Source organism: Macaca thibetana, chromosome 9, assembly GCF_024542745.1.
Source record: "Macaca thibetana thibetana isolate TM-01 chromosome 9, ASM2454274v1, whole genome shotgun sequence".
NCBI classification, from domain to species: domain Eukaryota; kingdom Metazoa; phylum Chordata; class Mammalia; order Primates; family Cercopithecidae; genus Macaca; species Macaca thibetana.
In genome coordinates this window covers 15,631,229-15,655,533 of record NC_065586.1, presented here as the reverse complement: position 1 = coordinate 15,655,533, position 24,305 = coordinate 15,631,229, and the positions used below count along the sequence as shown (strand labels likewise).

Here is a 24,305-nt window from a genome sequence, read left to right as displayed (position 1 = left end):
ACCATCTTGACCTTCCTATAAAAAGAACTACAATTTGGATCTCTTCTGTCTCTGGAATTACCATCATTATGCTGATTTGGTGTGATGATATGTAGTGGCAAATAGTTTTTCAGGAGTTTTGTAGGAAGTCACTCTAACATCTACTTTGAGCAAGTCCTCCTGGCAAATGGAAAAATAGGCTAAGTTCAATCAATTTGGCTTATTTTTTTTCTCCTTCCCATAATGCTACTTGGCATCTTTTTTCTTCATGAGAGTATTTTAACTTTCATCTACTGGTTTTAATTTAACTTGTCGTACTTCTATTCTTTTGTACATGAGACCAGAGGCCTTTGGGAAAAGGACCCAGTTTTTAATACATTAACACAATAAAAACAAGGGAGATCAATTTAAGTCAATTAAGTTACGTTTTAGGCAAGCTCAGTAGAAGACAGGAAATTCACTTCCAACTTTCAAGTTGTTCAAAGACTTCTAGCTCTAAAAACAGGCTAAGACATTCTTACAAGGAGAGAATTAAAATGGTCAAGGCCATTGTCATGGATAACTTAGGAAGATGCCATCACGGAGACTTTTACATGATAAGAGGCCTTTTTACATGAGTTACACAGAGAACAAAATGCAGATGCCATGGATGGCATATGACATTTTACGGGGGCAGTAAATGTCTTAACTTGTGTATTAGTCTCTTTTCATGCCGCTGATGAAGACATACCTGAGACTGGGTAATTTATAAAGAAAAAGAGGTTTAATGGACTCACAGTTCCACGTGGCTTGGGATCCTCACAATCATGGCAGACGGTGAAAGGCACGTCTTACATGGTGACAGGAAAGAGAGAATGAGAACCAAGTGAATGGGGAAACCCCTTATAAAACCATCAGATCTCATGAGACTTATTAATTGCCACGAGAACAGTATGAGAGAAACTGCCCCCATGATTCAGTTATCTCTCACTGGGTCCCTCCCACAACGTATAGGAATTATGAGAGCTACAATTCAAGATGAGATTTGGGTGGGGACGGTCAAACCATATCAACGTGGTTTGATGTGCTCAGATGAATTCTGCTAAGGTTGAACTTTTCTAAATCAGCAGCCCCAGACAAGCCATCGCATTCCTTATTTTCCGGATCTGGGTAAGGAGTGTTAGAATCACATGCATATATTTTTTAAGTCATGCCATGAACAGTTTGTTTTATTCTCTGGCTTATCACATGGCTTTAGTCTTCTCTGATGAAAAATATCTCATGAAACCTTCCCCATCTTACCTCCAGCCCCATCATTCTCTCACACCACACCCCATTAGTTTCAGTCTTGGCATTTATCCACCTGGCATTTATCCATTTAATTACATTCTGTTCAGGTTGCTTGATTGTTCACCACCTAGCACCTCACCAGACTGTATGCTCCATGAAGGGAGGAACTATATCTTTTTAGCTTAATGCTGCATCACCAGTGCTTGCATGGTACGTAGGACAAAAGTGGTGCCCACATTTGTTAAAAGAATAAAAACAACGAATAAGTAAATCAAAATCAGGAAGACAATTGAGGTTGAGCAGGACATAGTCTTTGCATGGATGACAGTGACAACTAATTTGGACTTTGTCATTAGTTGGGAAAATATTATTTTTATTTTCTGGGACACGTTCTCCTTCCCTGTCTCCCTACCTATCTTCCTTCTTTCCTTCTCCCTTCCTTCTTTTCCCCCTTCCTTCCTTCCCTTCTTTACTTCCTCCCTCCCTCCCTCTCTCCCTGCCAGTGTTCCTTCATTCTTCCTTCTTTCATTCCTGCCTTCCTTCCTTTCCTCCCTCCCTCTCTTCCTTCCTTTCTCTATTTCTTCTTTTTTTCTTTTTCACCTAATGATTTGCAAAGATATAACAAGGAAATAAAAATCTTAATAAATGTGGGAAAGATTAAATCAATATTTGGAAACTTTTTAATAAAAATTTTTTAAGATCCATTTGCAAGAATTATCAAAATTGTAAGGCTAAATCATTTTTCACAAGGAACGCTTGTATTATTAATGGAAAATCCCACACACTTGAATAAAATCACAGACACTAGAGGGCAGTCCTAGACACCCTTGCGGTTCTCCTAAAGGCAAACTAAGCACAGCAATTTAGCCTGGATTTTAAACACACTCTTATCAATACATCAATTGCTCCAGCCTTCACCGGCTTCTGCAATTAAAGGACTTCCCCACTTATTTGTAGGAGGTATAGGGTGTCTCATCTGAGTCCTGTAGCCTCCCCCAGGAGCTGAGTAAATCGGTATCTGGCTGCTTTAGAAGGCTATAACTCCCTGATTGTCCAGGAACCACATCTATTGCTGCTGTTATCTGGGGTCCATGAAGGTGCCTGCAGCCCTGTGTTCACAGAGGCCTATGCTTTCAAGTCCTGGGGTGTGCAGGGGTGGGAAGAATGCCCCACTTTCCATCTTGCCCTTTTTGCCAAGGACCAGGGTGGTGCTGCTCTGAACCCTAGCACTTTACGGTGACTTAGTTTTTTTGTAATAAAATTAAAATTTGGAGCATTCCTGCAGGTCCCCACTACCGCTTCCACCCTTTGCACTGGACTCAAACATGAGTCCCTTGGGGAATTGGAATTCTCAATTGCCAGACTCCTAATTTACAGCTTAGATGCTATGAGTTCCCTTCTCCTCTCAAGAGTTTCCTTTAGTCATTTTGACCAATGGTTACTAAATGTGTAGGTCTTTCAGTATTCTGGAGTCAACTGACCCTAACTGAAACATGTAAATCACTCAAGATCCTGATTACAAATTCAGCCCTCCCCACCCCCAAGGGCTGTGACTCTAAGGAAGATTTATCCTCAAATGTCAATGCTTTGGAAGAACATAGCTTTCCAGTTACCTTCCCTTTGGAGAAAGAATTCTTTTACTTTTATTTTTGTTTAAAGCAGAGCTGCTTTTCAAGGCTTGTTCTAAAAAAGAGATCAAATTGGAGTCTGGTTTTGACTAGTGGGAATTTTCCTTCAGCTAAACCAACTGTTGGCTGTGCTTGAACTCCCGCCAATACAGGGGCCAGTGCTACAGCACTTTTAAGTTAAAAGTGGCTAATAAAATCATGAAGGGAAACCATAAAAGAGAATTACCAACAAAATCATCAAAAAGAAAAAAAAAAAGGTTTTACTATGGTGAAATTCACCCTTCAGGGACCGAATAGAAAATTTGCAGACATAAAAGCTGATGTCAGCAGAGACACCTGACACATTTAAAAGTCTTTTCCCCTCAGTAAGTTTAACCATCCAGTTTCTACTAATCAGTTGTTTCTAATATTGCAGGAAAGCTGAGTTCAGTTGCGCAAAAGAAAAATCTGAGATAACCTCAGTTATCCATTTTATAAGTAGAGACTGAAAAGCTACCCTCCATTTCTGGTGCATTCATTTTTAAAGCTGATGGAGCCTCCGAGCATACATTGCATTCACACTGGCTTATTCTGTAAATAGTTTAGTTAAAATATTTGAAGTGTGGTTATATTAATGAAATAATTATGTTGATACTTTCACACTTCTTGATTTTAAGGCATGGTCACGTCATATAAATAAATAGATTGAAACACAATCAGAAATAATAATTGGTCATTAAGTTATACATATTTTTGATTAAAAAGTATGCACTAACTGGTTAAATGGTCTGGCATTTCTATTTTTAAGCACTTCGTACATGGCTACAACTCAGACATCATTTTTTTTCCCCTGTGGTACTCTTTACTTGTTTATTTTTGGAAAGTTTGGGCCAAATCTGTTCCATCTTTGACCTTTGGGTTCTTTCCTTTTCTTTTTAGGGAAAGAACTATGTATACCTTTCCCAGCATGAAGCATACACACATGCTCACGTAGATGATAAACAAGTCCCAGACTTGCTTTTCTGACAAATAAATCAGTGCTGGTAGATCTTTAAAATGTCAAACTTCTCATTCAGCATGAGACCTGTCACTGTCCATGTGTTTCTTTGACGATTCCCCAGATCTTACCAATTGGCATGGTTCCCATACGTCAGAATGATGAAATGTACAAGACACCTATTCAGACTTATCCCTTCTCTGCAATTATTGCAATTGAGTATTTTTTTTTTTTTTTTTTTTTTTTTTTTTTTTTTTGGTCCTGGCTTCTTGGAAGGTTTACCACTCTCCCAGGCTTTTGGCCTCCCAGGGAGGTCAAAGAGCTTGGAGTTAGTTTGCGTTCCCTCCAAAATACCAAGGTGCAACCAAACCCTTTTCCACGACCTCTCGGAAAAGTACACAGCAGCTTTATGCCATCTCTCAAGGACTAGTCATAGGCATGCCCAGAGAGCCGCCCAGAATAGCTTACTGCCTTTGGAAAGGTGGCTTTAAAACCTGATTCCTTATAGACCTCGTAGCATGAGGAACTGGTTTTGGCATTTGATAGGGTTAAAATAGTACCACTTACTTGCCCTGTAAACATGCATATTATCATACCTCCCCAAACTTTAATGTCCTCATCTGTAAAGCAGAAAGTGACCATATTAAGAATATAGACTTGTGTAAGTCAACAGCAAGTGTATTTTAGAACACAGGAACAATTATGTGTTCCTGTGTCAGTAAACAGATTATTATGTGTCAGTAAACAGATTTTTTTTCCTTATCTACTCTATTTTTGTTGTTATTGTTGTTGTTGTTGTTTTGAGACAGAGTCTCACTCTGTCACCCAGGCTGAAGTGCACTGGCGCGATCTTGCCTCACTGCAACCCCCACCTCCTGGATTCATGCAATTCTCCTGCCTCAGCCTCCTGAGGAGCTGGGATTACAGGCATGAGCCACCACACCTGGCTAATTTTTGTATTGTTCGTAGAGACGGGATTTCACTATGTTGGCCAGGCTGGTCTCAAACTCCTGGCCTCAAGTTGATCCACCTGCCTCTGCCTCCCAAAGTGCTGGGATTACAGGTGTGAAACACCACGCCCAGCCTCTCACTCTATTTTTGAACAAAAAGGCCAAAAAGGTTAAGAAATATGCCAAGGAAGTAAGCAAGTGGGTACAACAGGGGATACCCTGGTGATGCGCTTCCCTGTGCAAATCAAAGCATTGTGTAATATATAGCTAGTTCCACCTAGTAAGTCAGCACACAGGTCAGGTGCATGTCTAGGATCATTCTATCACCTTCTACCTATTTAGATGTTTCTCATCCACCTCAGGCCAGCTTGCAATAGGACAGATTTCCAAATTTCAGCATGCCAGTGTCAGGAAATGATTGAGTTGAGGTTATTTTTCTAACCTCAGTGTACAACACAGTCGTCAACATTCCTATTTGTGTGCTGCCCATGAATTCCTCATTGAAATTTACTGAAGGGAACACCACTTTGATGAACAACAGTAACTTGATCAGAGTAGCAGACTCTGTATTCAAAGCGAATGAACTTTTAAAATGAGAAGCAAGTCTTCTACCATCTACTCTTCTGTCTTTATCTGGGAAAGGAGTATTCAGTTAGGAAATTATCCAGACGTGACAATTTGCCAGGGAAATTTTTGATAGCTTATTTATTTGCATTATTTTTACAGGGGCAAGACAAGTTAAAGATATAACATTTAAATCAGTCTACTGAGTGGGTTCTGATGTAAGGGAGACAAAAAGTTCAGCTTTTCAGTAAGTTCAGCGATTTTTCTCTGGATAAACCCTCAAATCAATGGACAGACTGACCACTCCCTAAACTGTAATCTATATTGCTAATCCCAGGCTAGTAACTCAAATCAATGAGCCCAGCATCTAACTTACCTTCTACTTCCCCAACCTGTTGTTCTAACCCCACTGCTACCGTTCATTATTCTTCTTTTCTAGGTAAATACCTTGAGACACCTTGAATTTTTTTTGAGACAGAGCCTCCCTCTGTTGCCCAGACTGCAACCCAGTGGTGCGATCTCGGCTCACTGCAACCTCCGCCTCCCGGGATCAAGCGATTCTCCTGCCTCAGCCTCCTGAGTAGCTGGGATTACAGGCACACCCAACCACATCCAGCTAATTTTTTTTTTTTGTGTGTTGTGTGTATATATATATATATATTTTAGTACAGATGGGGTTTCACCATGTTGATCAGGCTGGTCTCAAACTCCTGACCTCATGATACTCCTGCCTCTGACTCCCAAAGTGCTGGGATTACAGGCATGAGCCACCATGCCCAGCCTGTTCTTTTCTTTAGCATTTGTGCCCCCCTCCCCCGACCTCCCTTCTGTTAACCAGCTTGAGGTCCTAGCCTCCCAGTGCATCTGGGCAACACCTACTTTGCTTTCCCTTCCTTCCAACAACTACCCCCCACTCCCCACCCCTAAACTTTTGGAACCCCAGGAGGTATGTCTTGTCTCTGCTCTAGAACCGGCTCCCTTTGCCTCAGTAAATGTTCTTGTTATTAAGATCCTCTTCCTGCAGACCCATCCAACCCTATTTCCTACCACTCCCTAACCCACCCCTTTTATTCCAGTCCCATGTACAACCATTTAATCTCTGTCTTTTCTAAGTATTAATACCTTCCCTCAACTTCTTCCCCCACAATGCCCAAATGTAAGCCCCCTATTCAAAATCCTGCCTAAATCTACATCTTTCACCTACATGAGGAGACTTTTACAATGCTTCAGAAACAACTTAGCTCTTCTGTCTCTAAACGTCATCTCTATTTAATCTCGCCCCCTTCCAGCTTCATGCTGACCTGTTTTGTTTAATGTTAATGAAAGACCATATGTTACGTAAGGGCATCTATACTCCTTTTCTCTTCTCCGTCCTCCCCCCTACTCAAGTCTCACTTCGTCTCCGACACAGGAGACATGGGAAGAGATTGACAACACCCATCCATCAGAACCGAAGTCTGAACTCCTGTAGACTGTGAACTACACCTTCTACCCCCACATAAAGTAAACTGTAAATTCCAACATTCTTAACTTCGCCAAACTTGGTCACAATTACACAGGATGGAGATTTACTACTAAGTCATTTAATATGCCCAAGATGCCTTTAAGAAAGATATGAATAACATCTCAAGGGCTGGGCATGTTGGCTCACCCTGAAATCCCAGCACTGTGGGAGGCTTAGGTGGGCAGATCACTTGAGTTCAGGAGTTCAAGACCAACTTGAACAACATGGTGAGAACCCCATCTCCAAGAAGAAGAAGGAGGAGGAGGAAAGAAAGAAAGAAAGAAAGAAAGAAAGAAAGAAAGAAAGAAAGAAAGAAAGAAAGAAAGAAAGAAAGAAAGAAAGAAAGAAAGAAAGAAAGAAAGAAAGAAAGAAAGAAAGAAAGAAAGAAAGAAAGGAAGGAAAGAAAAGAGAAACAAAGAAAAGAAAAGAAATTTTAAAAGTCAACTCGAGGTGGTAGGATGGCTTGAGGCCAGGAGATCGAGACCAGCCTAGGGCACATGAGGAGACTCGGTGTCAACAAAAAAAATTAGAAAATTAACCAGGTGTGATGAGTAACCTGCAATACCAGCTAATCAGGAGGCTGAGGCAGGAGGATCGCTTGAGCCCAGGAGTTTGAGGTTTCAGTGAGCTATGATAGCACCATTGCACTCCAGCCTGGGGGAGAGAGGGACCCTATCTCTAAAAAGAAAAAAATAAACAAACAAAACAAAGTAAACCAACCAAAGAAAAACAAATCCCACACGCGCGCGCACACACACACCCACCCAACAACAAAACCCCTCGAGGCTTTCTTGTTTATGAGTTAGATCTGCCAGGAGGTGGGTGGACTTGGGGGAGGACAGGGTTCTTGCATTTCAACTTCAAATCTCAGTCACAGACGTGCAAAGCCATGAACGCTGAGGTCAGGCTGCAGAGGTGATGCAGAGATAATTGCTTTGTCCCTCCTGGTGGTGGGGTTGGTTTTCACATTCTCCATCCAAGCTGCGCATTTGAGGGAAACTGGAGCAAGCTCTCCCTCCACGTGGGGCGTTACTTTTAAAGCAATAAATAGCTTGAGGTGACAGATGCGAAACTGATTGTCCTTAAGATGGGACTGCAATAGAAATCCGGGCAGCCCGAACAGGCATCCAGCGCTCCAGCCACCAGCGCAGCTGCCGGGGAGTCCCCAGCTCTAGACCAGCCGCGAGGAGGCGCCACGAGAGCACTGGTCCCCGCCCGCGGCCGGAGGAGGGCTAGAGCGCCTGGGCCAGCCCACGAGCCGGGCGGGCGGGCGGGCGCAAGCAGACGCCGGGCACTGTCACCGCGGGTGCTCCGGGTGCACCGACCTGGGACGCGGGCAGCTGGGGACCGCCAGATTCCACCCGCGCCGCTAGCCCCGACGGGGTCCTCGGCTCGCGCTCCCGGGTAGCAGCCACCGGGGCGGAGGGAGATGTCGCCCGGGGCCAGCCGCGGTCACTGGGGAAGCCGGACGCCGCTGATCGCGCCTCTCTGCTGCGCTGCGGCCGCGCTGGGGATGATGATGTGGTCTCCTGCCTCGCAGGCGTTCAACCTGGACGTGGAAAAGCTCACGGTGTACAGCGGCCCCGAGGGCAGCTACTTCGGTTACGCTGTGGACTTCCACATACCCGACGCCCGCACGTAAGTCTCCCGACCCGGAGAGGTGCGCGCTGGGGCGAACGCTCTCCGGGGTCCGGTCCCAGCAGCTCTGCCGCGCAGTCCCTGCAGCCTGGGATCCCCGTCCTGCCGCCCGCCCGGGGTCTCGTCTCTCTCCCCGCCACCAGCCCCTTCTCTCCCCTGCCCTGCTAGATGTGCCTTGTGAACTTTGAGCTAGAGATATGCCACTTGCATAGAACACGCAAGTCCTGGGTGTTCCGGGTACCAAGACGCACGCATCCCACAAAGGAGAGAACGGGACCCAGAAGACCAAAGCCAATTAAAACCACGACCACAGCGCGGTCTGTTTATGCAGAGCCTGTAACCATTGCGTCTGGGCGCAAGAGCTGTCGGCTACCAGCAGCTGGGCTCTGTCTTTGGCTTCCTCCCACCCCACCCCCTTCTCTCATCTCACTGTACCCACAGAGCTCCACCTAGAGAAGCAGGACCGTTTGCACTCTTGCAAACCAAGTTGAGGACCCCCATAGGTTTCCAAGAGGAAATCAAGTTTGACAGTGGGTCCTCATCATAAATACGTTCCTGTCCTCCACACCTGCCCCAGTGTCCCCGGGCAGGAGGCTACAGAGACTGTATTGCATGCGCACGCTTTTGTGGCGCCTAAAGAGTGACTTTCTCCAACTCTTTTGCAGAGCGAGTGTCTTGGTGGGGGCGCCCAAAGCCAACACCAGCCAGCCCGACATCGTGGAAGGGGGAGCCGTCTATTACTGTCCTTGGCCCGCGGAGGGGTCTGCGCAGTGCAGGCAGATACCATTTGACACCACCAGTAAGTGACATTTGTCCTTCTAAGCTGCGGGCCTGGGTTTGGGAGAACCAGGGTCATCCCAGAGAAGAGTTCCCGCTGTCTTGGTGCCATGCTCATTTAGCTTGTCTGATGTGTCCGTGTTGTGGCTGTGTGGGTCTCTAGAGAAATCAGTTTTTTCAACTCTGAGTTAGATGAAGGAAGATGTTTAGTGAACCCTAGAGAAAGGACACTATTTTGACCCTGAGTGTTTGGATGCATCCTGGCAACTCCTGTTTCTTTACCGTTCTGGAATGAGCATTTGCAGGGCGAGTGGATGTTTTGGAGAAATACAAAAGCTACGTCCTAACTTTGACTGTGGAGAGAATTTGGTTGCTTTTCAAGGACAGATGTGGAAAAAGAGAGCTCTTTAGCGTTTCCAGTGTCCAAGCTCCGGAGGCAGGACTTAGCTGCCCCAGACCCAGACATCTCTCCGTGTTGCTGTTTAATTCTTTACAGAAAGAAAGAATTTTCTTTCAAAATATTAGACATTGGATGCAAACTAGTGCAGGCAGAGTGTGGATGGATTACATTCATTTCCAAAATCCCCAGACAGATGTTTCTTATTTAATTAAAGGGAAAATACATTTTAAACAATTCAGTCTGGTTATGTTTTCTCTGGTGTTTTCTCTTTAGAGCCTGAGAAAATAATTTAAATGCAATGCTTTCAAAAACATTAACACCGAATGCTTTAATTTTTACCACCAAAACTTTATGAATTCAAAAGGTATATATTATCAGAAAGCAAATATCTCTTTCCAGAAAAACGCGAATATGTCAGCTTGAATAATGGTCCTTGATAAATAATCATTTAAAATACCTTTTGCATCACACAACTATTTTATGACATCATACTTGATCTCTTTGATTTTTAATTGTTTGATTAGTGTGTATATAGAATTTATGCAGAATATTTTCACAGAATTTCGATGAAATTGGCTGGCTGATATTTACCTGTTACTATAACTAATTTGTATCTTTTTTGTTAAAGGAGAAAACAATTTCAGTCCCATAAATATGAAAATATTTCAAAGCAAAACATACTATGTAAGCATTACCTTGAATTATGACCAAATTAGGAAAGTATTTTATAAAAGCATTGGAAAATTATATTTTTATCATGCCTGTCTCTGTATGGTCACAATAGCTTATCATTTTATTAAATAATTCTGTTATTTTATACCAGTTTTTATAAGCTTTTACTTTTAAATTTGAGTATTAGCAACCAGGAAGATTAAACCTTTTGATGTTAATTTGTGACAGAAATCTTTTAATTAGTTATTTTATCAAGACTTGAGATGCTTTTTAGCTACTGCTCTCTAGTTTAAGAATAAGCTTTCTAAATCAGAAGAATTAAACATTTAAACATAAAATTAATGCCATTTTAATAATTCATACCCAAATCATTTGTATTTTTAAAAGTATTTTAAGCCCAGGCCAAATAAAGACATCATTGACATTATTTGAATTTACATTAAGGAAAGTATTTCTATTTTGAGACATGGTTGATGTGTTTTCCCCAAAAAGCAATTTATGGTCGCAGAAAAAAATTTAATAATCTTCTTGTATAGTCTCATAACATATCAAATCAGGATCTGATTAGTATATTTTTCTTTTAATAAAGGAAGAATCAGTGTCTGCCCAGATAAGTGACACCTGACTTACTTTGTAAGTATTCATCCCAATAGATGTCATAGGCCAATAGATTAAAAACCAGAGAATCCAGATGTCAACTATGAATTTTAAAAAAAAATTGACCACTCCTAACTGAAAATTTTCAATATTAAATTACAAGAGGTAGGCCAGGCAAGGTGGCTCATGCCTGTAATTACAGCAATATGGGAGGCCGAGGCAGGTGGATCACTTGAGGTCAGGCGTTCAAGACTAGCCTGACCAACGTGGTGAAACCCCATCTCTACTAAAAATACAAAATCAGCCAGGTGTAGGGGTGGTTGCCTGTAATCCCACCTACTTGGGAAGCTGAGGCAGGAGAATCACTTGAACCCAGGAGGGAGAGGTTGCAGTTAGTCAAGATAGTGCCGTTGCACTCCAGCCTGGGCAACAAGAGTGAAACTCCATCTCAAAAAAAAAAAAAAATACAATTGGTAATATTTTCCAAGTTCATTCTAAAGCAATTGCTTGAAGCCTTGAATTCACTTTCCCATAGAGAACTAATGCTGAAAGATGTGCTTTGGTTTCCAGAATAGCCCACAGGAATGCACTTAACCCTAATTGTAGCTGAATTATACTTGCAGTAAATCAGTAGGGGACAAACTAGAACAATTTGGCAATTAAAAAAAAAAAATAATGTCCAGAAAAGATCAGTGTTACTTGGAGAAAGACAATGTCCTCTTTTGTGTAGGTTAGGAAAATGTCTGGATATCTCAAAGGGCTTTAGAGATTGATGCTGCTCATTCCACACTATGTTTTATTGTACTTCCAAATATATAGTGGTTTACTTGATAAATAGATGAATGCACTAATCCTACTATTATACTTATCAATGACAATCATAATAATTTCAGAATTCATAAATGGAACAAAGTGAGGGAAAGAAGGAGGGAGAAAAATAGATGTTCCTGAAATAATTGAACAGGAAATTTAAAAAGCAAGGCAGGAAAGGCTACACAAGTTTGTGAGAAATGAATGGTCCATGACAGAATGAACAACGCTGTGACCTGTGAAAGACAGGGAGGTTCCACTAGGAGAGGAGAAAGGAATTGTTGGGAAAAGAAAGTTCCCCACGTCAGCCATCAGGGGGTACTGTGGGCCCAGAAACCTTGATTGCCAGTGGGAATGGCCTGAAAACGGGTGTGGGGAAGGAAGCCACTGCCAAAGCTCAGGTGTTTGCTACCAAGTGGTTGCTCACTCTCTACACTTCATCTGTGCCAATTGCTTTATCCTTATACCCTTAGACAGTGGAACTGGCAGTGGCGGCTACTTGACGCAAAGCTGTGCAAGTGAAGAAGGCACAGCAGAAGCCAGAGTAGCTATTTCCAATCTGAACATCAGCTTTGTGGACAAAGTGGAATGTTAAAGCCAAAGATGAAAGGTGGAAACAGACATCACTGGTTCTGGGTCCTGAAGTCGGCGTTGCCAGAGGCATCCCATTTATACATTGCTATTATGTACCAGACACTATACACACATTGTTTCTACTACATAAAACAAATCAAAACTACTATGTAAAACTCATTCTGTAAGTAAGGAAACTGACATCAAAGGTATACCCAAGACCGTAGAGTGGTAAGTGGTAGAGGCAGGACTGGAATAGAGGTCTGCCCAGTTCACAGCCTTCTTCTTCACACTGCCTTCCTTCCAGAAATGGGGAGAGGATTGACCCTGATAGACTGCAAGTTCAGGAGTATGACTAAGCCCCCAAGGAGCTCTGGAAGGCTATATTCACCTTCCCTCCCTCTCCTCCATTCCCCTACTCCAACAGTGGCTTTACAGTTCCATTTTAAATGATTCTCCAGAGAAGGGGTGAAAAGGATAAACAGTTTTGGCAGAAGCATTGTAGAAGCAGGGTTTGTCTTGGTGGGAATGGCGGGTCGCATTTGCGCCTGGTTTGCTCAGACTCCCACAGAATGCCCCTTTCACGGTCTCTGATAAGCTGCCTGCTGAGTTACTCTCTGCCCAGTGCCAGTAATGTATTGTTCTCCCCCACAAAAAAGGAAGACAATTTCTCTGCTTAACTAAATAGTGGCCCCAAATTGGCATCTGCATAATGGAGTGTGATGTGTCAGGCATAAATACGTATATTGCAAATATTCATCTGTCAAGTCATTGGCGACTTTCCTGGTCTTTTACCCTACTTTTACTACCACATCTGAATTCAAGACATCCTAAGTAAATTTGACCTTTCAATGAAGTGGTTTCAACTTGTTCAGGTTCCTGAGGTGTCTACAATCGGGTGTTCTGCACTGGTAACCAAGTAAATTCTCTCAGCTTAGACTTTGAGGGAGGCAGCCCTATAATTGAGTCCCAGAGTCCAGTTAAGATCCTGTTCCTCCATTTATTTAAGGTCAATGGTCATTTTCTAAAAACTGCCTTTCAGTTTTTTTCATGAAATAATCATTATTTATTTTATTTTTACCTTATCATGTAACTTAATTTTTTTTTAACATTTCTCATGATAAATACAAAAACAGAGGAAGCTTGCACTAGCCCAGAATGTCTAATGAATGAATACCAGAAGCATATGCTGGTGGGGGAGGTGAAAAGAGTTGATAATTTTCCTGCTCTGTACAAAATCAAGGGGTTCCAAAAAAAAAAAAGCACTTCTCTCGTCTCCCTTCTGTCTTTCCCTGTTTACTTCAATAGAAGAAAATTCCTCCTATCACCAAATTGATTTCTTTCACTTTTGTCTCAGGAACTCTTTAAACTATGTCCCATGACTTAAACAGCTTAAAATATCACATCTACCTAATTCACGCCTCCCGCTTCTGTGTCTACTCCAAGGTTCCCTTTCTTCTTTTTCCTACATTTTCCAAACCAATGCATGGGTTAAAGAATGTTAGGTTGTAACCCTTCTGCTAAAAGGGAGAATAAATGAGACAATGAAACGGACTCTCACCTTTGGAATAATGAAGAGCAAATTGCAACATAGTTTCAAAGTATAGCACGCAAATATTTGATTGTTTAAAGGGCAAGTTGCAACATAGTTCCAAACTATAGCATACAAGTATTTGATTGTTTTAAATGCTCAAGTAAAATGTTTGAGGAAAAAGGTGATGTGTGCTAATTAATGATGATAATCATCAAAGTACTAATAATGATAGAGAAGCAACGCAGCTGGGAACCAGTCACAATGAGGAGCCCACATAAAAAGCAGACAGGAAGAGGTAGGAGGTGCCATTGAGATTTGGAAATCATCTGAGAAAAACTAGCAGAATTTGCCTGGTTTCAACTTAGTATCCCTGTGTTAAAAAAAGAAAAGAAAACTTAAAATGGAAGACAATTTGGTTAGGATATTTCAAAGCTCTGGAATGACAAGGTTTTTGCTGGAATTGCAGGAGACCGGAAGCCTTTGTTTTGGGGGGTCTGTTTCCTTTTGTGTTGAGTGATCCCACAATGAGAAGCAGCTTAAAGCATCTGGTTCTGCAACTGGCATAGGGTTGTTTTTTGATAGTGCTGGGTGTGCTCTTTTTCTCATGTGAGTGTTGGGAAACATATTGGCTGCATAAGTCTTGCCTTTCTAGCTTCCCCAGAAAGAAATCAGTTTTTGTTCAGGAACAAAGAAAAGAAAAATGTAGGTTAGAGCTACCCAAGTAAATGACACAGGAAATAACATAAATAGGACAGGACTCAGGGACAGGAGAAGTCTGTGCTCGAGTAAATTCAATTGGAAGGTTACAAAGGTGGGGGAAGAGGGAAGCCCAAAGATAACCTGCTCTTTTCAAGACTTAACAATGAAAGTAAGTGTTGCTAGTCAGAAAAAAGGAAGCAGTGTGTGCACACATGCACACAGCACAATATTTGCAGAAATCTTCCTCTGCTAAGTGCTGATCCAACTGAGTCATCAAAGGTGGTTTATAAGCTGGATGTCTTACTTATGATTCTAGAAGCAATTCATGATGGCTACTATGCCTGGATATGTTGGCATGACAAAGGCAACCATCATCCCTACATTTCTCTCTGTTGGTTCAGACTTCATGCAACGGAACACAACTGAACCTTGGTATGAGACGGGAGGAGGCAGCAGTCCCTACAGCCCATAGCAACTGAGGAAGCGATTAGAAAAAGGAAGTCCTTGAAACTCCAACTAGAAATGGGAAACAGATCTGCTGTATGGCTAGTTGAGCAGTATGAGCATTAGGCATCCGTTGTTAAATCTGCAAAATTCTTTCAAGAAACTGGAAGTCTGTGTGAGGGAACAGGCTTCCAGGTTCTTGGCAGGAATATTCTGTGTAGCCTCTGCAGCATGCTGGGAGAAATGGCTTGAAATTATCTTGAAATAGTCTTGAAATTATTCTGAAAGGAAAAATGCACTTTCACATTTAAGCTGACAGGTTGAGATGTGCACATTCAAACTTTACCTGTTAGCGTATAACAAGTCTTGTATCTGGGAATTGCATTGATGGAGAGAGTTACCAACTTTATGAAAAAGCTCAGCTCAGGGGTGCCCTGATGGATTCCATGCCAGGACATGAACATGGAATATTTTTTTTGTTTTTTTCTTAGATGGAGTCTGGTTCTGTCACCCAGGCTAGAGTACAGTGGCGCAATCTCGGCTTACTGCAACCTCCACCTCCCAGGTTAAAAATGATTCTCCCGCCTCAGCCTCCCAAGTAGCTGGGATTACAGGTGCCCACCGCCATGCCCAGCTAATTGTGTGACTTTTTTGTTTTTGTTTTGTTTTGTTTTGTTTTTAGTAGAGACAGGGTTTCACCATGTTGGCCAGGCTGGTCTTGAACTCCTGACCTCAAGTGATCCATCTGCCTTCGCCTCCCAAAGTGCTGGGATTACAGGCATGAGCCTCCATGCCTGGCCATTGAACATTGGTTTTTGAGGAAGATAGTTGAAAGACTAATTATTGGTTTTATTTTAAAAAAAACTCATTCATCCTTTAATCAGCAAGCATGTTCAAAGCATTTTAAAATAATTTTTATTTTTCAAAATTCAGCTTAAATACATGTTTACAAATAACATATTTATTGCATAAAGCAAGGTGTTCCTCCATAATGAAATCCTATAATAGATTAAAGTAGTTTCAATTCTAGGTTACATGATAAGGAGATTTAAGATATGCCAACTAATTGTGACTAAGTAAGTGATTTATACTTAAAACCAAATACATTTAATACATCAGCTACGGACTGCTGTAGAATTAAGGTGGGCAGCTCTTAGATGAATGTCATTAGATGGTCTGGAAGGAGTGGAGCTCCACCTCAACCCTGCTGAAAGGCCAGAGTTTAGGTCTGTGGTGTTTAGTGTATCGGCCCGCAGTTCTGCAAATTGAGAAACTTTCCTAGACTCATAAACACTGAAGAAAGTGATTCTTTACTTTCTTCTTTCCTTCCTTCTTTCTTTCTTTTCTTTTTTCTTTCTTTCTTTCTTTCTTTCTTTCTTTCTTTCTTTCATAAAATTAAGGTATAGATTATGAAAATAAGTGTTTATAGAAGTGATTTCCAGGCATTGGGAGTGGAAGAGATGAGTTGACTCCAAAGGTGTAATAGAAGGGAATTTTTTGGGTGGAGGGTTGATGGAACTTTCTGTATCTCGATTGTGGTGGTGGATACATGACTGCCTGTATTTGTCAAAACCCATGATGCTGTAGATCACCAAAAGTGGATTTTATAAATATATTTTTAAAATCTATATTAATACAATATGTAAATAAAATAAATGTATAAATAAATACAAACAAAAGGCAAAGAGAAAAATCCTTTACGGAGAATGCAAGAGAGTTACATATTTGATACGATGATTCAATGTGATTTTGTGGCTGTTGCTCTGAGCCCGTGGGCAATAGGCTTTTAGGCTATGGGAGGATCTGATAGAACAATACCTGGGAGTGTAAAGTCACATATCCCTGAGAAACATAGGTCACTGCTCCTAAGTAAGGCTGAATGGTTAGTCAGATCATCATGTAGGAACTTCTTTAACATGCTTTAAATAAAGGATCATATGTTCCGAATGTGTTTGATAAGAAGAGTGCAAATGCAAACACATTGCTTAAGAGTATCTACGCAATGACTTGTATCATTCCTATATCCTGATGAAATTCAGGCACAAAACTTCCTCACTGGTAGTCACTGAAGAGAGCTCACTTTAAACCACCTGATCGTAGTTATCAAAATTAGTATAATGGCACTGCAGGGTATTTACTTAGAAACATTTGGTCAGTTTTCTTCTTCGGCTCTGATATTTGACACATGGACACAGATTTGAATATGATATTGCAAAAAACCCTGTATCAGCCTGTCCTGATTTCCAGGACATACTGACACCAGACAGAAGGGCACACACCACTGCTACAGGAATAGGTTTATTCAAAGACCTGACCTGGCCCACACTATACGCAGCATCTCACCCCAGGTATAGCAGTGGAGGTAAATCTCCTGTGGCCATGTTGTAGCTCTATTCCAATTGTCTCAGTTGTCGGAGACTGTGATTTCCCCAGATGTCTCCAGCCTATGCCTGCCCCCTCTTGCCTCACTGATGACACAACTGATCTCTTTATCACAGTGCCACACAGTACAGCACAGCTTGTCTCTCTAGAGTGCAGCAAACAACTCTTGCGTACACACGTGGTGCCACACACCCTGTACCATGTCCTCCTGCCTTCTCACCCACCCAGGACATCTGATCTTCCAGAATGATCTTCTGATGCTTCTGGCTTCTCTCCTCCTACAGTTCCCACCAGGATACATTTTCGGAAATTAATTCTAAAGTAGCTACAAATCCTTTTTAAAAAAAGAAAGAAAAGGGGTACAACCCTAAGTAAATAATGTTTTTGAATTGCCTATATGTGGATAGTCAATCAAATTAGGGCATAAAAGCACACAGTTAAATATTATATAACCATTAAAAATGAAGTCTACAAAGAAGATTAATATGAGAAGATGCTTTTGTTTCAATGGTAAATAAAAAACATAAAATTCAAAATTGTGTTTACAACTTCTTGAAGAGTATAAGAAGGAAATTGTAATGAGAAACTGTCTTTGGGAAATGTGATTAAGACTTTTTCTTCTCATGCATTTTTTTTTTCTTGTTGTCAAACCATGAACAAGCATTTATTTATGATCAGGAAAAATAATGAAAAAATTAAACACAAAAAAATCTAGATGAAATGAGTGAGTTCACTAAAGTGCTGTAAAGATTAACAATAAAAGATCAGGCCAGGTGCAGTGGCTCAAGCCTGTAATCCCAGCACTTTGGGAGGCCGAGACGGGCGGATCACGAGGTCAGGAGATCGAGACCATCCTGGCTAACACGGTGAAACCCTGTCTCTACTAAAAATACAAATATTCAGCCAGGTGTTGTGGTGGGCACCTGTAGTCCCAGCTACTCGGGAGACTGAGGCAGCAGAATGGCGTGAACCCGGGAGGCAGAGCTTGCAGTGAGCTGAGATCGTGCCTCTGCACTCCAGCTTGGAGCCTGGATGACAGAGCGAGGCTCCGTCTCAAAACAACAACAACAACAACAACAACAAACCAATAAAAGATCAGAATCAAAGCTCTAGATTGGAAGATGGCAATCTTAGTTGTTCCCTCTCTTGTCTTGGGAGCAGACGCTTGACTGGTTTAGAAAAGCATTCATTTATATAAGGTACCTAGGTTCTAAAATACTAGGATAAAAGACCAAGGGTATTTTCAGTAACAATATGTGTACAAATAAGAAGATGCAGTATAAGTCTCACCTGTTTTCATTCTAGATTATCTTTAAAGATAGAAATATAGACTTGCTCTGACATGGCAGTTTCAAGAGCTGTTTGTGTGTAGAATAGTTTTGAGTGTGTCTGAATAAGACGAGCTTGCCAGAAGTTAATTCACAATCTATTTATACTGCAATCAGTTCACAAAACTTGTTATAAGAGCCCATAGGAAAGAAATCAAGAGTGACCATAGGTCCAGATAATCCCATAGACCTTAAAATATGGAAGGCATTGGATAGAGTCAACACATCCAGATAAACTCATGAAGTAGTATCAAAAATTATAGCATGAATTGGTGTTTAGTTCTTGCTCTGTTATGTACAATAATGAGATTTTTTTTTCTTTAAAACATTATATATGTGCCTAGAGCATGTCTTCTGGGGTGCACCATTCTACTCAGTCCCAAATAAGGTTTGTAAATGTTCTGTAAAGGTGTGTCTGTTTACTAAGTAAAAAGTATGTCAACACACTTGCTTACAATCTAGGCTGAGCAGAGAAAAGTGAGACGTTTCAGGGAGGAGAACTGACAGAACGAAAGGTGGAGCAGCGTTTCTGAAAATCTCTTGCACGTTATTCTTTTGCACAAAAATGAACAAAAAAAGTTTTATGTAAAATGAGTTTGCAAATGACTGCATTTGCTCCCTTTCTATGACACTTACAATGCATATTCTCTTAGAAAATGCACTAAGAATTCACAAACGAAAGCAACCTATTGGATTCATAGGATGGGACCTTTGTTGACATTCATTAGTTCTCCTCACATTTATGAGGCCAAAGCGGACCCAAATGACTGTAGAAACAAATGACCCTGTATCTTTGGTTTAAAGCATCTAAGGTTTATTTCTTGCTCACACTGTATGTTCAGTGTGATTTGATAGGGAGGCTTGGCCAGTTCAAGCCACACAGGGACCCAGCTTCATGGAGATTCCTTATTGGCATGGGTATCTGAGATCCCCCTAATTGGAAAAGGGGTGTGTCCAATTGCACACTGTCTGTTACAGCTTCCACCTGGAATTGACATTTATTATTTGACATATTTTGTAGGCTAAACCATGCCTAGGAGGTTTGTTGGGCCAATCTGTTTAACTATGGAAAACTTTACTTATCTGCACCTATCAAAATTATATCTACCATTTTTAAAAGAGCCTGAGAAAGGAAATGAACACAAACAGATTGTCTTTGGGAAACGTGATTAAAACTGTTTTTTTTTTTTTTTTTTTTTTTTTAAATTTTATTTCGCAGGACATGTTTTTAGGACACTCAGATAGTTTGAATACACAGTTATTCAGGGGAGACAGTCTCAACCCCTTCACCTATTAACAGACACATGGCAAGGAGAGGATGTTTTTGTGAACAGATTCAAAGATATGAGTGAGACTTTTGTACCAATACTCAGTCCCCAACCTGTTCCACCTGGTCTCCACTGGACATTTTTTTTCTCTTTTCTTTTTGTTTCTCTACTCCTATGATAGATTATCCATTCTTTACCACCAAGATTACCTGGGAAGACTGGATGACCTTCTTCCTTTCACTGTGGTTCCTCAGGTGACATATTATTAAATTATAACACAGTTTAACACACTTTTACTTATTAAATGTCATCTAAGGGGGAAAAAGAAAGTTGAAAATCAAGCTTAGTGTTAGCAAACGGTAAAATTAAGTTTCAGGGGCTACTGTTTGCAACACTGCACAGGCAGATGCTGTTCTTGACGTGGGAGTATGTCCACGAACAAAGCCTAAGGTCTTGCTCCTTTGGACAGGGTTCATAGTAACAGCCAGTGACAAGTGGAGGAAAAGAAAGCAAAGGTCAAGAGGACAGAGAATGGTGTGTGTGTGCGCGCGCACGCACGCGCGCATTTATTTTAGCTTGGGCAGGCCATTTGCTTTCCATTGCTACTATAACAAATGACCACATGCTGAGTCGCTTTAAACAACACAAATTGATTATCTTTTTTCTATCTTTCTTTCTTTCTTTTTTTTTTTTAAAGAAGGAATCTTACTCTGTCACCCAGGCCAGAGTGCAGTGGCATGATCTAGGCTCACTGCAACCTCCATCTCCCAGGTTCAAGTAATTCTCCTGCCTCAGCCTCCCAAGTAGCTGGGATTATAGGCACCCACCACCAAGCATGGATAATTTTTGTATTTTCAGTAGAGATGAGATTTCACCATGTTGGCCAGGCTGCTCTTGAACTCCTGACCTCAGGTGATCCACCCACCTTGGCCTCCCAACGTGCTAGGATTACAGGTGTGAGCCATTGCACCTAGCCTTGATTATCTTATAGTTCTGGAAGTCAAAGCCTAAAATGGGTCTCCCTGGGCTAGCATCAAGGTGTTGGCAGAGCTGCATTCCTTCTGGAAGCTCTTGGGAGAACCTATTTATTTTCTTGCCTTTTCCAGCTCCTGCAGGTGACCCACATTCCTTGGCTCAGGGCTCCTTTCCATTTTCAAAAGTAGCAACATCTTCTTCTACTGCCGTATCTCTGGATCTCCTTTTTTGGCCCCTTCTTCTACCTGATAGTATCCGTATCATTACATCAGATCCACATGTATGATCCAAGATAATCTACAATTTTGAGGTCAGCTGATTAGCAACCTTAATTCCATTTGCAATCTCAGTCCCTCTTTGCCATGTAGCCTAATATTATCAGTTTTGGGGATTCAGATGTAGCCCTCTTGGGCGGTATTATTTTGTGTACCACAGGTGGTCACAAGAACTTTCACTGAGGAGGTGATATCTGCGCAAGGGCCTAACTTGAGTGAGGAAGGGAGCCAAGTGGCATCCAAGGGAGACATGTTCTAGGTTGTAGGAGTGTCAGTGTTGGAGTGTGGCGATGTGGATGTGCTTGGGAAATGGAGAAAGGTTGCTGAACTAGAGAAAAGCAAGTCAGGGCAAGAGTGATAGAAAATTAGGCCAGAAGGCCAGGTATAAGCAAGATGGTATAGTATCTTCATGGCCAAGGTCAGGATTTGGGATTTCATTCTAAGAGTGGTGGGCAGCCAATGGCGGGTTTTGAGTAAGGAAGTAACATAATTTGAATTATGGTTTTTTAAAGATCAGTTTTGGTCAGCCATGGTGGCTCACATTTGTAATCCCAGCACTTTGGGAGACAAAGGCAGGAGGATCACTTGACACCAAGACTTTGAGACCAGTCTGGGCAGTGTAGCAAGATCATATCTCTACAAAAAATGTAAAAAAATTAGCAGGGGCAGTAGTGTGCACCTGTAGTCCAACTACTAGGGAGGCTGATGTGGGAGGACCACTTGAGCCCTGGAGTTAGAGGCTGCAGTGAGCTATAATTGTGTTAGCGAACTCCAGTCTGACAGAGTGAGTGACAGGAGGGAAAAAGAAGGATCAGCTTAGCTTTGTTGAAAAATAGACTACAGACAAGGAAGAGCAGAAGCAAGCAAGCAAGGAGACTAGGTAGAAGACCGTTCCCTTTCCAGTGAAAGGTAAGTATGGCTGAGATTGAGTGGTAGCAGTGAGAGCTGAGGAATGGTTGGTTTGGGGATTTATTTGGAAATGCAGTTAGTAGCTTATCATTATGCATCAGATGAAGAGTGCAAAATAAAGAGGAAATTTTGGCCTAAGTAACTGAACAAATAGGACTTAGAGAACAGTGGGTAAAGAGCATGTCTTAGATGAAATACCCAGGGTTGAGTCCAGATATGTGAAATTTAAGATGCTTATTAGACCTCCCAGCAGATGTCAAATGGGCACTTGGATAAATAAACCCAGAGCTCAGGCAAGATGTCTGAATACAAAGGTAATATTTAAGGCCATGACTTAGGGAGTGAGTGTGGATGAAGAGAAGAGGAGGGAGGCAAAGAGAGGCCAAAAGACAAGAGCAGCAAAGAGATGAGAACGAGCTTGAGATTGAGCCCTGGGGCACCACGACATTTACAGAAATACTGGGGATTTGAGGAGGATGTGTATAAAACACAAGGAAGGAGCCACCAGTTAGGTAAAAGAAAGCCATGAAGCCAGTAAAGAAAGTCTTGTGAGATGAAGTAAAATGAAGGTGGAAACTTGGAACATATGATTTGACAATTGAAGGTTACTGATGACTGAAAAATCCAGTTGTAGTGGAGTGTGTCAAGAGAGAATGGGAGATGGCCAATGGAACAGAGTGTGTGTAGCCATTTTTAAAGTTTGGCTATAAATGGGACCAGAGAAATTTAATCATTAAGAAGGTATTATAGCTTGATCATAGTCTAATAGGTTCAGATGACTGTAAGAGAGAGAGAGAGAGAGCATAGTTAGGAACAAATTTCTGAGTGGAGGGGAATAGAGGGGATTCTTATACAAATGGGAGGATTGGCCTTAGAGCAGCAGAAATGCAGTTCATCTGCAGTGAAAGGAGGGCAGGCAGAGCCAGGAAACAACCGAGAATGGGCTGCTGGATTGGATGGCAGGAGGAAGAAAATGATCTTTTCTCATTGCTTACATTTTCTCATTGAAATAAGAAGCAAGGTCACCATCTGAAGTTGCGGAGGTCAAAGAGTAGGTTGGGAGAAAAAGGAAATTCAAAGAGTAGTGACAGAATGGCAGAGTAAGTGGAGTCATGAAATAATAGGGATTACCAGGCAGTAAGTTGGATAAGTAACATTTTGCCTCTGCTCAGCCTATAGCATGGCTGTTTGGGGTAGGATTTAAGAAGATCTCCCACAGAATAATCTCCTCTTGAGTGTTAATCTTCTCTAAGGATAAATCACAGAAACAGAAGGTTTGAATTCTGCAGTGCCTATTTTGTGTAACATTGGGAATGATGACTTTAAAAAAACAAACAAACAGCAACAACAATAACAAAACATAATACGAACTGTTCTGTTAGGTGAATAGTTGGAACCCTTTACTATATCTTTTGGCAGCAGACATGAGATTCTCAGAAATATAAGACCATGTAACAGGAGGTAGTGTAAATACATTTTCAAGTGTTATTGGGAGGCAAATTTATACAGCCTTCATCGTGAAACCCAATCATATCCTGTATTTAAAAGTACTCCTTTGAGGTCATCTTGAAGAAATTTATGTCAGTGAGTCGCCTTCCTGAGATGCCCATGCTGAGAGGTTTTCATTACTTCTTGAAGCAAATAAATGATTGGGTACTAAATAGAAGCATGCTGTGTTCCTGGCCATCAGGAGTTGACATTGAAGCCATATTGAGGGTACTCATTTCCCCGGCTGTACATGACTACGATATGTGATCCTAGGTAATTATTCCAAGTGTGAAAAAAACATAGAGGTGGAAGAAAGTATGAAAGATTCAAGTATGAAGAAAGTTGAAAGAAAACCACTGTGGTTGAGAGTAGCAAAGATGATATTGGCATGGGAAGGGTTTCTTTGAGAAAGGTTGAGATTTTAGAAACAACTCTGGAAAGAAACAACTCTGGACAATGTAGCAAGATCCTATCTCTACAAAAAAAATTAGCAAGTGCAGTAGCGTGCACCTAAGAAAAAGGAGCATTTGAGAAACAACTCTGGCTTCAGGATAGAGAATGGGTTTGAAGGTGGCAATGCGGGGGGAAGGGAGACTGGTCAGGAAGTTGTCACAGCAGTGGAGGCTAAAGAAAATGATGACCACAACTAGGAAAGTGGCGACAAGG

General features: G+C 41.6%; 1 protein-coding gene across 1 annotated transcript in view; it reads left to right on the top strand.

Moving 5' to 3' along the window:
- The first annotated feature begins 8,136 nt into the window (after positions 1 to 8,136).
- The window catches only part of ITGA8 (integrin subunit alpha 8), a 196,569-nt gene continuing 180,400 nt past the window's right edge, over positions 8,137 to 24,305 (top strand). The window contains 2 exon segments of the mRNA XM_050803292.1: positions 8,137 to 8,508; positions 9,174 to 9,307. Of these exon segments, the coding sequence (XP_050659249.1) occupies positions 8,300 to 8,508; positions 9,174 to 9,307 (343 nt within the window). The 5' untranslated portion in view covers positions 8,137 to 8,299.